The sequence below is a fragment of the Indicator indicator genome, chromosome 19 (genome assembly GCF_027791375.1).
Source record: "Indicator indicator isolate 239-I01 chromosome 19, UM_Iind_1.1, whole genome shotgun sequence".
In the NCBI taxonomy this organism is placed as follows: domain Eukaryota; kingdom Metazoa; phylum Chordata; class Aves; order Piciformes; family Indicatoridae; genus Indicator; species Indicator indicator.
The window spans coordinates 14,964,042-14,977,241 of NC_072028.1; the positions used below are offsets into that span (position 1 = coordinate 14,964,042).

Sequence of the window (13,200 nt, forward strand, 5' to 3'; positions counted from 1 at the left end):
TTGTAAGGAAAATTTCATTGGCCTCTTCCTTCCTCCCCATCCCTTGATGGAGAGTGAAAGGCACTTCCAGAATGTAACTGAAGAATGGCTAATTCAGCTAGAAATGCATGATGTTTCTTTTCTGGAAAGGTCTCTTTTTAGTAAGTAAAATAGTTAAAGTTCAGAGTCATGATTAAAAATATCACTTTGACCACATTCTAGTGGGGGGGTTTCTGTTGGTTTTAAAGGGAGGTGGTGGTGTTTAATACTCTGTAGGTACAGTCCTTTATCTAAAGCTTTTGTGGTGTACTGTATCACCTGTGTTGTATCCTGGCTTTTTTTGCTTGGGACTAGGGTTGCTATTGAGGAATCCTGTAAATTAATAAAACTCAGTTCTACAGTAAAAATTGTTTAGATTTATGTAACAAACTAATTTTTTCTGATTTACTTTGTTGTGGTTTTTTTTTTTAAGGTGTTTTCTTTCTGTTATCTTCTTAAAGATAGCATAAACTAATGACTTATGATCAATTTTCTCGTTTAAAAGTTTATGAACTGAAACCTTTTAATGTACATCTTTAAGAGGAACATTAGTGGAACATTAGCATATTTACTTTTTTCTGGTATAACTCTCAGAATAGCTAAAGAACGTGAATTTTGGAAAACAGGGTTTTCAGGGCAGTTTTTCTCCAATTCCAAGCTGTGCTTAAGTCCCACCAGTTCCCTACTTGGCTTTTGGTGGCAGTTTCAGGTATAGATCCTAAAGGAATCAATTCTGTCAACTCAAACTCCAAATTTCAACATGCTTTCTTGATGTACTTTGGTTTCTTTTGGACAATGCAGATGAGGCACTCTGTGACAGAGAAAAGGAGGCCTGAGAACAAAATGTCCTGATCTGGGATGGTGGGGAGAAGCCAGAACTTTAGTCTTTGGTTGTCATCAAGAAGTTTTTCCAGCTGCAGAAGTGTCGGCTATGCAAGTATGGCACCTATGTTATCTCTTCCTGTCCTTTGGAACTGAGTGAAAGGCAGAAGACTGAGAAGTACCTGTAATCATCCCAAAAACAATCTTAGGGGAATGCAGTGGCAGCTGACAGTGTACGGGAGGGGTAACAGGACCGCAGAGCTGTGGTATGCTCGACGCCCTTACCTACCATACACTGGCACGAGCCTTACGGCTTGATTGCAGCAACACCTCGGCAGCGGGGTCGAGCCCTGCGGCCGCCCCGCTGCCATTCCAGTCCAGCGTTTCTCCGCCAGCGGTGCTGCTCCCGACCGGCCATCGGAGCCTCCACTCGCAGCCCCTGGCCGGCTCCAGCTGCACCTGCCGCTGGCGGGGCTGGGGGGCCGGGGCCACGGCTCTTTTTCCCTGCGCAGTCCCTCCCAGCCGCTGCCTCGCACGCCGGGCGTGCGGGGCCGGTGCGTCTACCGGCAGCCTGCGCCCCGCCGAGGGCCGTGCTGCCCGAGCCAGGCCCGTTCCGCCGCGAGAGCGGCCGCCTCTCTCGTCCGACAGCCGCCCGGTCTCGGGGCTCTGCATCCCAGGGTCCCGCACGGCGGCACAAGCACCAGGGCAGACCGGGTTCAGGTCTGGGGTGCCTGCTGGGTGGCAGACCCGGGTAAAGGCTGGGGCCTTCCAAAGGCACCGCCCGCCTGGCCCGGCCGCCGCCCGCCCCCCCCGCTTCGTTGCGCGCAGCCCGAGTGCCGGCGGCCCAGCCGGGGCCCCGCCTTACCGCGCTCGCCAGGAGGGGCGGGGGCTATAGAGCGACGGCAGCTAGCAGGCAGGCGCGGAGCTGCCCTTCCATAGGAGCCGCCATTAGCGCTGGGACCCGGTGACAGGGTCTCGGCGTCGGCGGCCGGCGCGGCGCGGGGAGCGGAGGCAGTCGGGGTTGGGTCCCCGTTTGATGGATCCCCGGATCGCCTGGTTCCAGCCAGAGCAGCTCGGCCCCTCGAACCGCCTGTGGATGCAGATCTGGGAGACCACGCAAGGGGTCCGCAACCTCTACTTCCAGCAGCAGCAGCAGCAGCAGGAACAGCAGCAGCAGAGCGCCCCTGCCGGGGCCGGCCCGGCCTCCCCGCCCGGCATGTACCGCGCCCCCCGCACCGACCCCCAGGCCGATTTCCTGCCGCTTGAGAGCGCCAACAACCAGCACAACCGCAGCCACCACCAGGCCTCGCCGCCCCCGGGGGCCGCCGCCTGGGCCCGGCCCGCACGGGGAGGGGGGCCGCCTGCCGCCGCCGCGGCGGCCGCCAGCAACAAGAGGAAGCGCGACAACAAGGCCAGCACCTTCGGGCTCAACTACAGCCTCCTGCTGGGGCCCCCCGGGCAGGGCCGGGCCCCCGCCCTGGGGGACGAGCCAGCCGCCCGGGCCCAGGCTGGCCTGGTAGAGCCGCTGTACACCGGCACCCCCTGGAAGAAGAGGAACTACAGCCAAGGCGTCGTGGGGTGAGCGTCTGTGGAGCTGGGCCGGAGGGCGGGCGAGGGGGCGCCGGGCAGTGGCCAGCGGCAGGCCTGGTCTCGGCCCGGCCTTCGGAGGAGGCGGGAGCCAAGGGCCTCCCCGCCCCGGGGCCAGCCCGGGGAGCGCGGCTGCACGCCGGGGCCGGGCAGCTGTGGCGAAGCGGCGCGGTGCCGCGCACGGGTTGGCCGCTGAGGTACGGTGGTGGTGGGGAACGTTGGGCCGCGACACCTCAGGCGCGGCGGGGCGGGTCCCCGGGGCACCGCTGCCCCGGCTGGCAATGCCCGGCGCGCCGCCCTCCCCGCTGTTCCCGTCGGCCGACCAGCTTGCGGCGTCGCCTTCCGGGCCTGCCTGCTAACAGTGCGGGCAAGCTCGTCCGCAAGAACCGAGCGCTGCTGGCCGGCGCTTCAGCTGTCACTGCGTGTACACGTGGGGCGTGTTGCACGCCTCAGACACGGGTGCCGCTGTCACACTGCTGTTCGCCGTGCCCGTGCTGGGGCTGTGTCCCATGCCGCTGCTGCCCTACACGTGTTGCAGGACACGATGAGGAGCTGCGCTCGGCTGTAGCTCGGGTTGTCGAGTCGGGGGTGGGAATAAGTGCAGCAGGCTGGCAGCTGTGCAGGTCCTGTACGCCTGCCGTTCGCAAGCCATTGTCGGGTACGCTTCGTGCTACACGTGGAATGAATGCGTAGTAGAACTATAACCGGAAAAGAATAATAACCTGCTGTAAAAACAAAGTGCGTAGACTAGGTAATTACATAGGGAGTGTGTCTTCCAAGAGAAGACAGGCACGTGTGCTGGCCGCACTCTCAGAAATAAAGGTGCATGCATATATGTAAGTGCTATGGATTTCAGCATGGGATTGTTAGTGTTTGTTAAGGATCTCTGATGGTGGAATGCATGTGCTGATTGGAGTGTTTTCATGTTAACTTAGGTCTCATCAGTTGACATTGCACGAGTCCACAGAGATTGAGGGCAGGCAAACATGCATCATCTGTTTACCTGAAAACTGTTTTGATCCCTCCTCCTTTTTTTCAAACATGAGCATGGCTTTTGATAGGAGTGATGCACTGCATAAAAGCCATTTGGTAACTTCTGTGGCTTTTTTTTTTTAAAGTTCATGCTTTGCTTTGACTCATAGCATACTCCTTCCTTCCTACAGCACTGATGTGTATTTGACTTGTTAAATCTGGATTTCTGTTTTGGTGTATGTAGGTGTAATGCCTTTTCTAGTGCTGCTCCTGTAAAAACAGTATGGCTTGGTTCAAGAGTGCAGATGGTGGACAGTTGAAGGCCCAGAAGAGCTCATCTTAGAAATCAGTAAAGATTTGGATGTTTTTGTGTGCCCAAGTTATACCCAAGGGTCCTTCAGCTCCCTTCCACTGGAAAGCGTTGACCTTTTTGCCTTCCAAATTCACTGTTCTGCAAGATTTGTCAAAAGGAGTATTCAAATTTGTTGGTCACTTTGGAAGACAAACTCTACCACGTCTGGCTATTTTCTTGCCACCCTCTGCTGGGGGTATAATACGTGATAAAACGACACTGTAGAAATGTGCTATTTTAAGTTCTGCAGTCACGATACTTTGGAACCTTCTGTAACTTTCTTCACTCAGCTTTAAAGTAATGTGTACAAAACACAGCAATTTTTAAGTTAGTTTTTGAACTCTTTTTGTTTTCTAACTTGTCATTTATTTACTTGAAGTTTGAGAAACATTTTTAGAAGTGCCTTTCTTTCTCTCTCTCTCTTCTAAGTCCACAAAGCTTTTCCCTGTATTGAAGATACAGGAGTGGGAGAAAGGGTGAGCTTCAGCAATAGGTTAATAATAATAACAACTGTAGCAAAGTATTCAAGGTTCAAGGTGATGTCTGTTGGTAGAGTAGAATTTCCCTTGAATTTGTTTCAAGCTCCAAGTGGAAGTATACTGTGGACTTTTTTTTTAGGAGTATCAAAAATTACATGGCTATGTTGGTCTGCATTTGGCTTGACTCTCTAGTTTGTGGCATATGCTGACATGATGATGCATTTTGTTTAAAGCAGAGTAAAATAGTGTCACTAAGCTATATTCCTCCATTGCTTTTCCTAAACTATGGAAGTGAGTGGTGTTTGCTTCTAAAAAGCTATTTATTCCAAAGGTATTTAGAGGCAGCTGGCTAACAATCTTGAACGAAAATTTGTGGAAACAACTTCTGAAAGGAGCTGAAGCATATTAGGACAGTATAGAAAATACCTAGAACTTGTGAAAGCCGAGTTGGAACTGACAGGCTGTCAGCTAGTCTGGGTGAAGCCTGCCTGTGGTGAGCACTGAGCTGCTGCCATCGTTACCCCATACAACTTTGTTAATAACTGTTGGAAGGTATTTGTCTTGGATGTTGAGATACTGGACAGATAGAGAAGTTGTTCTCCAAGTAATCATTTTAATTCCCAAATTTGTGTTGACTAATTCTAACAATTCTCAGGAGGAAAAGATACCTACTGTTCTATTTAACAGTACTGTTTCTGTGTTAACAGGTACCTTCTTCTTCCCCAATTGTTTCAATGAAAACTGTGAAAGAATAGTAAAGGCTCCTAACACTTCTTTTCCTGTATAATATCCTATGATTTTTTTTTTTCAGTTAAACACTTCCAATTTTGAGCCTTTGGAATGTGACAGTGTTGTGGAACAGTCTTATTTTCAGAAAGATTATGTCTGACTTGCTCTCAGTTGAAAACTGGCTTGTGCCATTCTTACTTCCAGTGCAAGGATGTCATTTGTGTGTATAGCTGTGCAAAACCAGCTCTGAATATGCAATTACATTGATCAGCTGTCTGGAAAAACAATCCAGTAATTTTTTAGCTAGTTGAACAGTTTATGTGAATACATAACAGCAGGTATCTGGCTGTCTAAAAATTTAGTGCTTAGTAGCAAAACTGAAGAATGTAGAATGATGCATGGTTTGGATTTTGGAAGGAATTTTCTCTATGCATCTTAAGGGCAACAGTAAATATTGTTAATAGTGCCACAATTCAAAAGGAAGAAGAAGTATTTGGGACACTGGTGTATGAGTTTTCTAGACTGGTGTATGGGTTTTCTAGACTGGTGTATGGGTTTTCTGGACTGGTTTATGGGTTTCTAGACTAAACTGTCATTGAGTCTAGATTGAGTTTAGCTAAAAGCTGACACAAGAACTGCTTAAACCAGAAGTCTTAAGTATAACAAACGCCAAAACCAAAGACTTGCCAGTAGGTTTGGCCTGTCTTCTCAAAGGTTTCTGTGATTCTTGTGCCGAAGGAAAAAGTCCAGTTCGGACTCGGTTCCCAGGTAGAAGATGTGGATTTTGGGACTCTAGGGAGCTTGTTAATATTCTCAGGAATCTACAGCCAAAGGCAAGAACCCAATTAATGTGTGAGTTTGAGGAGGAACCTGGGTTAAATAGAAAATGGTGTGTTTTGAAATACTGAGTGTATGCTGAAGTACTCATGGAGACTTAGCATGAAAAGCAGAGAGTGACCCCAGAGGAGGGCTGTGCACATAGAGGTGCACAGACTCACAGGCTGGTGGGTGGCACATTATTGAGCAGGCTTCGATTTATTTGATATAAGGGTTCCCAGCATGTTCTCCAGGATTACAGAGGATGAAATCAAATCATAAGTACTTTAGAAAAAAAATAACATGAAGTTATACATTTTTGCCACAGAAATTCTATGATTTTTTTCCACATCAAGTTTGTCAGCTCATTCTCTGCAGGCTTTGAGATGACCAGAGGGCATGTAGCTACAGTAACACAACTGGCTGCTTGGGATAACTACTCTGTGTCTCTCTAGCTCCTACTTGCTCAAGTTCAGCCACAGTAAAATGATTTCTAGGTTGATTGGAGCATTAACAGAAAGAACTATGTACGGTGTGAGCAGGGCAAGTGTGTGTACCTGCAGCGAAACATCTAGCCAGGCTGAGTGCCTAACTCAGTGAAATCTGATAAAATCCTCAATAAGGGTCTTGTTTTTCAGCCTTCACTCTTAAGTGCTTAAATCAAATGCACAGGTGGTGCTTGGTTTGCTGTTGGCATTTCTTAATACATACAAATGCTTCACATAAGTGAAACGAGCTTCTGTGCACAAACCTCTGATTCTGGTGAAACAGCAATGAGGTGTGTGCATGACTTATATCTTCTATTAGACTAGATTTTGGACTTAATGAAGATGGTCATTAAAATGTAGGTTGCGGTTGAATTCACTGTATGCATCATGTAAAAGTGAATTACTCAAGAAAAATTCAGAGACACAAATCTGCTTGCTTCCAGAAAAAGCCTCTTAGAGCAGTACTCTCCTCACTCTGTAGCTGCTGTAAGGTAAGCTGTAAGGTAGAAGTGCAAGAATGTGACTCGAGTACAAATCTTTCTTGTATCCAGCTGGTAGGATTCTCTGCTGTTCTTGGTTTCATCCTGAGTCATGGCACAGCACAGTTCTGGCAGTAGCCTTCTGCCAGCTTGTGCAGCTCTTGGAAGGCGGTCACCTGGGCTTCATGGAAGTGAAATCAGATATTTCCCGACAGTCTCCTGTGGTAAGAATTACTTCTTTTGGAGAAGTTGGGAGAGAGAAACAAGTTCACTAGGGGATTATGATGTTGGACTAAAGGCAATTTGAGGAAACTTCTAGGGACTATACTATAAATATTATATAACAGGATTGTTTGAGCTTGAAGAGTTGTGGAATGGTGCCAATATTTTGGCATGCTTTGTTTAAACAGTTTAAGGAGGACTTCAGAATCTTTCTGGTTTCTACACATGCAAAGAACCAGCATAATTCTTGGTTCTTCCAGTTCTTCAGTTTGAGACTTGAACACCTATTTACCTTGAGCGGCTATATAAGGAAAGGAAGTATGGCAGACTTTTTTTTTTGTAGATAGTTGATAGTAATAGGAAGAATATGTCGTTCCATCTTGAGTACTTGCTGGTTTCCAAGAGCCAATCTGCACTTTCTTTACCGATATGCATTTGAGAAAAGAGGATCTGCTCATCCTGAATCTTCATATGTATTATCTTAAACACTGTTGGGATTGCAGCTCTGTTTAATGGCAAACTGTTAGTATAAAGTTAATTATAGGAAACCTGAAATCATATTGTTGGTTCTAGGGGAACACAACTTTTGTCATAAAAGCATACTGTTGCTTTATTCTCTCCTTTCCACCCCCACCCCCCCCTTGTATGGTGGAGATTAGCTCAGCTATATTTGGCATGGCTGCTGTTAAAGGACTAGTGTTAGCATTTAGATGTCTGTAATCTACGGTCAGTTGCCACTTCCTATTTTTCTTCCAAACAGGGGAATTGTATGGGGAGTGGGTCTATATGATCACCCGAGGTTCTTGTAGATCTTCTGTCACTGGAGTGATCCCTTCCTTCAGTCCTGGTTTTCGTGTTTACAATTTGGACGGGGGAAGCAATGGCGCAGTTTGCAAAAGCTTCATCAGGAGTGCTGGGGAGCTGAATTTCCACTCTCTCCCTTTAGAATCTACCCAGGCTTTTCTCCTCAATAAATCTAATCCTAGGATGTTGGCAGGAAGAACGCCTATTATTATCATTGTGGTTACAGAAGGAGTGGTATCCCCTGGCAACCAGCATTGCACTCAGGCTGTAGGTTGAGGTTGGAGTTTCCGAATACATTGGTAACCCAAAAGTGCTTTTCATCAGGCACTACCCCTCTTTGGCTTGCTGTGTCAGTGTTTAATGCTGACACCTGAGCTCTTGTCTCTGCAGAAAAGTGGCTGGAGTTTTGAATGGACCCAGGGAAAAGGTTACTAAAAAGTTGCCCTGGTTATTTCCTCTGACACTTCTAATGCAAACCTACCAACCGTCTCCAGGCTCACTTCCTGGGAATTGTAGAATGGATTTCCCGATTTTGGAGAATTAGTGATTTCCTCCAGCGGTGCCATAGGAATGGCAGCTTTCTGAAGCACTGGGACTGGGAGGGCTACCTTCTTTCACTGGAAGATTTTTTTTGCTTGTGTGTTTCCACATTTTTGCTAACAGTTGTAAATTTGGAAGAGCCAAACCATCCATTAGTTTTTGAGGGACCCTTTTACTTAATCCTTCTTTCCATAGCTGACCTCTGTATCCCCCATCTCCTTCATTTTTGCCTGGTGGAGAGGATATCCTGCTATTTTGGTTCTGCAGACCACCATGCAACATCCTTACTAACAAAGCCTACACATTGGTCATAATTTAACTCCTGGGCAACTTCTGCCCAGGTAAGTGTGGCTCCTCTGCCAGGTCTGGCTGCTAAAGTTGCCTTCAACCGGTCCTGAAATTGTATCACATACATACTTAGGGAATTGGGAAGCCTTCTAATCAGAAGAGTCATCTTATGAGGGTTCACAATTAACAACATGGGAGAGGATTGATGAACTGCAAGGTGTCTGTCATGCCTAAGTTGGAGACAAGCTGCTTTTTGTGTCCTCTGTAAGCTGACCAACTTGTAAGTAGGAATGGCGATCTGATCTCCTCTTTCAACCAGGTCTAATAGTCCTGCTCAGTATGCTGTCCTCTGAGTCAAAGACCGGAGTTCCTTTGGATTATCTACAGTGAAGAGTATCTCTGGACCCCAATATCCTTGGGCTTCTTCCTCTGATAGCTATTCTATCTCCCCCAGTCAGAGAAACTCTTCGGAAATGCTCTGTCTCAGTTTCCACGGCATGTCTACTGTATTTCTCTTGCAATTTTTCTAACTTGGCTGCATTATAAGGTATGTTTGACAATAATGTTTGGTTTAGCATTGTCCCCATCACCCCTCTTCTCAGCTCTTGTTTGGTTGGGAGGTCTTAACTTCAGGTTAGACAGGAATTTGGCTTTAGTCACTCCTAATTCCTTAAAGGGTTACTGGGGATGAATTCCCTAACAAACAAGGTCATCTTTGGAAGGACTAGAAAAAACTGATTCACTGTATAAATCTTTGTCATATTCTGCTAGTTATTCTCAAGTCTCATTCCCTGAAATTTGGAATTGGACTCCTTACTGCTGGCTTTTGCATTAACAAGCAGGCATTGCTATATTACAGAGTTGCACAAGCTTGGGTGCTAGGGGCACTCCCACATTTGAGTACGCCAGCTGAAATGAGGACATTTATTCAGTGAAATGTAGAAGTTACACTTCATGCCAACTAACCAGCAATTGGTCAGTTTCTTACTTGCTTCCCATTAAAGGTTCAGTTTCTCATAAATTCACTATGCATGCTCAGAAGGTGAGGGGTTTCTTTTGGGCAGGGGTCTTTCAGCTTAGAGGTGTGGTCTTCAAGCTTTCAAGATTGAACTTTGTTTGAACTTTATAATTCCTTTTCTCACATGGTCTCAAGTTAGATCATCACCTAGTTTGCCAGGTTCTGGACCATATTAATTGGTTTTCACTGTTTTTGGATGATAGTTAGTTAAGGAAAGATACATAGAGAGGCTTCAGTGATAAGGATGCAAACACTCTTTGCTAGTTAAAGGCAATGAGAATGTAGTTAAATCGCTGAGATGGCACAAGGTGCCCTAGCTGATTAAAGTTTGTAAACATTTCCCCAAAAGTGCACAGGTTTTTTGTTGCCCTGTTTCTAATTCTACCTGCAGTGTTTTGACTAATTCTTGTAGCTTAACATCTAACAAGGACAGATATAAAAGCTTAACGTTTAACAGTGGGGTAAGAGAAAGAGAAGAAATGGAAAAGAGAAGGAAAGGAGAGAGAAAGATGGAAGTATCAAAGTCTTGATGTAAGTTGTCTGGATTCGTCTGGTGGCAAGTGCATACCTTGGGGCTGGTCTTGCCCTCTTATACAACCTTGTCCCCACACAAGTGTTGTATGGTTTTCTTGAGAGGTCTTGGAGAAGAAGGGTTGCTGGTGCCCTGCTGCTCCCTGTCTGGTTATGGCCCGTGGGCCTTGTTTACAACTGTAGAAACAGTTCACTACCCACCTCTGCAGAGCATGTCCTGTTTCTGCTGCTGCTCAGTTCTTTGAGACAAGATGGTCAGAAGTTGTATTGGTCTCTTGCAGCATGCTCATTCATTGTTTAAACATGCTGGGATTTCTTAAATTAAGAGTGTTGGTTTTTTGAATTATCTTTTTGGATGAACTGCCAAGAAGTGCTCAAGACACCAGTCCTATTTGAATATTGCTTTCTGTCCTTTTGCCTTGAAATTGGGGCTAAAGAAAATATTCCTTAAGCAAGAAAAAGAAAAACTAGTGAAGTGGAGGCAGGCTTCCTACTGTTTTCCTAGGCTGCAAACAACTTTACAGAAGGAGCAATTTGAACTTTAATAATTTTGTAACTTTCCGTTACCATAGATTCTTACCCTGAAGGGTTGGACCAGGTGATCCTTGAGGTCCCTTCCACCCTGGTACTCTGAATCCACACAGGATTTTGTGTTCTATGAATATATCAATACACACATGAACACATCAGGATTTTTTTTTTTAATACTATGATAGTACTAAAAAAAGCAAGAGATAGATGTAGATCAAGGCACCACAACTCTTGTTTGTAAGTTTGTATAAAAACTTCACCTACAGATCTCTAGAGCCTTTTCAGTAACTTTGTATTGATGATACACAGGTGTCATACAGTAATCAATTAAAATATTAGTATTGTTGCATTCAATATAGGTCTTTTGATACTAGCTGTCCCTGATGATTACCTTTCTAACCCTTAAAGCTGTGTTACAACATCTGTGTGAGACTGAGCAGTACAGCCCACGAGCTGGTTGTGTACTGTGGCTGCTCTGAGGGTAGGGTGTAGGTAGGAGGCAGCTGCTCCAGGGTAGTTTCTAGCATGTAAGTGAGGATGAACTGCCTGCATGGCTGGGTCTGAGGATCTTACGCTGGTAGGCCAGCAACATCTGTTAATTTCCTTCCTCCTGTGGTGACAATTAAGATTCCAGATCAGCTTCTCCAGCAGTCTTGTAATGTCCTCTGTGGCATGAGAACTACATCTGAATTATTCAAAAGCAATGTGCACCTCAAGAGGCATAGTCTTGCTACAATTGCTTGGGAAGGCTTTATGGTGTGAATTTCTCCATCACCATACTGTATTGCATACATGTTGCAATTTATTTTGCATTTCACTTTACAGGATTTTTTTCTGGTAAATGATGGTAGCAGAATCTTACATCAAAATAATTTGCATCTCTGCTCATCCATCTTGTTGGTGTGATTTATAAGGGGGGAGATAGCTAGCACTATATTGAAAATGTTACTAAGACAGCATGGAGGAAATAGTATTATGATTCTACAAGTAATGGGATATAGTGATGGAAAAATGCAAGCATGTAAGTCCTCTAGATAAACTTCCAAATAAGGGAAATGAGAGTAGTAGAGGAAGAGATGTATAAGTGATTAGAAATTGTCTCACTCAGCATAGATTTACGTTCAGGTAGATTTGAGTATACACATTTAAAATGGCACATGCTCTCTCACAATTTTTTGTTTATGGACCCAGTAAAATCTGAAAGATCTTGCACTAACCTGTCACAAGTATAGATAAGACCCTTATGTAATGTCATAGTACAATAAAGAGTAAGAATGCTGCTAAAATAAAGCATGTAGGAATATCGTGCTGTAGTCTGATGAGTGAGGTTAGTCTGATGACTAAAGTGTTGATCTTACTGTTACATGTTAATGTGTACTCTGAAGATAGTGAGTCCTTAATCAGAGCTTGTTGACCTTGCCTGACTTTTTGATGTTGTGATGATCTAGACTAAGAAAATGTGATAACTTTCTTCTGAGGTTTTTGTCTCACTGTGTTAATTTTAGAGCTATTTGCTTCCTCTGTTACTTTAGGAACAACTGATACTGTCTCATGTGTGACAAAAAGCAGAAGGTTTTTTGTTCTAATTTTGGATTTTTTGTGTTTCAAGGGAATTGTTACAAAAAGCATCCTTTATGTGCATTTACATTCTTCTCCCTTCTTTCTCAATGAGATTTTGGCTTTTAACTAAAAAATATGTGTATTGTCTTTGAAAATTGTGTGACAATGATGTGTGTATCTCTTTCATGTTCTGGAAGCTCCTTCTGGTCAGGGTATTTCCCAAAACCATCAGCTGGAAGTATGGAGCTATACATAGTGTGGTGAAGGAACTCTTTTGATTGAAAGAATGATCATGTCTGCAACTCACACAGCTGTGGGTTATTGAGCTGAGCTGAAAAAAATAGGTCTTGATACTTTATTTAATTTTTGCTTTGTTATGTCACACTTTACTTGGGTGATTCAACTCATATGCTTGAAGATCTTCAATTTGTTTAGACTTCTGCTTTGTACTCAGTGTCTTACTCTTATGCGTCCATGGAGATTTTTTCCTTGTCATACTTGGCAGCTACTCACAGGAGACAATTTTTGTGTTAGTTTTTGCCTTGAAGAGCTAGTTTATTTGAGGTAAGTAGCTTCTTCACATCAGGTGAAAGAGAAGTTTGCCTCATCAAGCTGTTGGATTTCATTTTGTGGGATAGTTCATGAGATTAGGCAGAAAGGACAGTACTGTCTTGCTTTTGTTGTTAACTTCTAGTTAAATTATACATCAGCTGCATTTGTTTCCTATCTGAATTTGAATTAACTGTTGATCTTCCACCGCTGCTCTTGTTACACCTTGGTTGAATACGACAGAGCATATAGAGGTGGTAAAAGAGAACATTTCAGTGGCAGTAAACAGCAGTTTAGCTCCTGGCATAACAGCACCTTGGAGCAAAGAGAAAAGCTATGTAATACCAAACTTCCTTTTTCATTTCTTGTATAATGTGGTATTTGCCTGTAGGCATTAAGTCACTGAGCATTATAT

General features: G+C 44.9%; 1 protein-coding gene across 2 annotated transcripts in view; it reads left to right on the top strand.

Annotated features, from left to right (window-relative positions):
- The first annotated feature begins 1,876 nt into the window (after positions 1-1,876).
- The window catches only part of TENT4B (terminal nucleotidyltransferase 4B), a 37,442-nt gene continuing 26,118 nt past the window's right edge, over positions 1,877-13,200 (top strand). The window contains exon 1 of one of the 2 annotated variants that reach the window (XM_054389583.1): positions 1,877-2,418. In XM_054389583.1, coding sequence (XP_054245558.1) covers positions 1,877-2,418 — 542 coding nt within the window. The remainder of the gene's footprint in view (positions 2,419-13,200) is intronic. The other variant, XM_054389584.1, reaches the window with a different exon arrangement.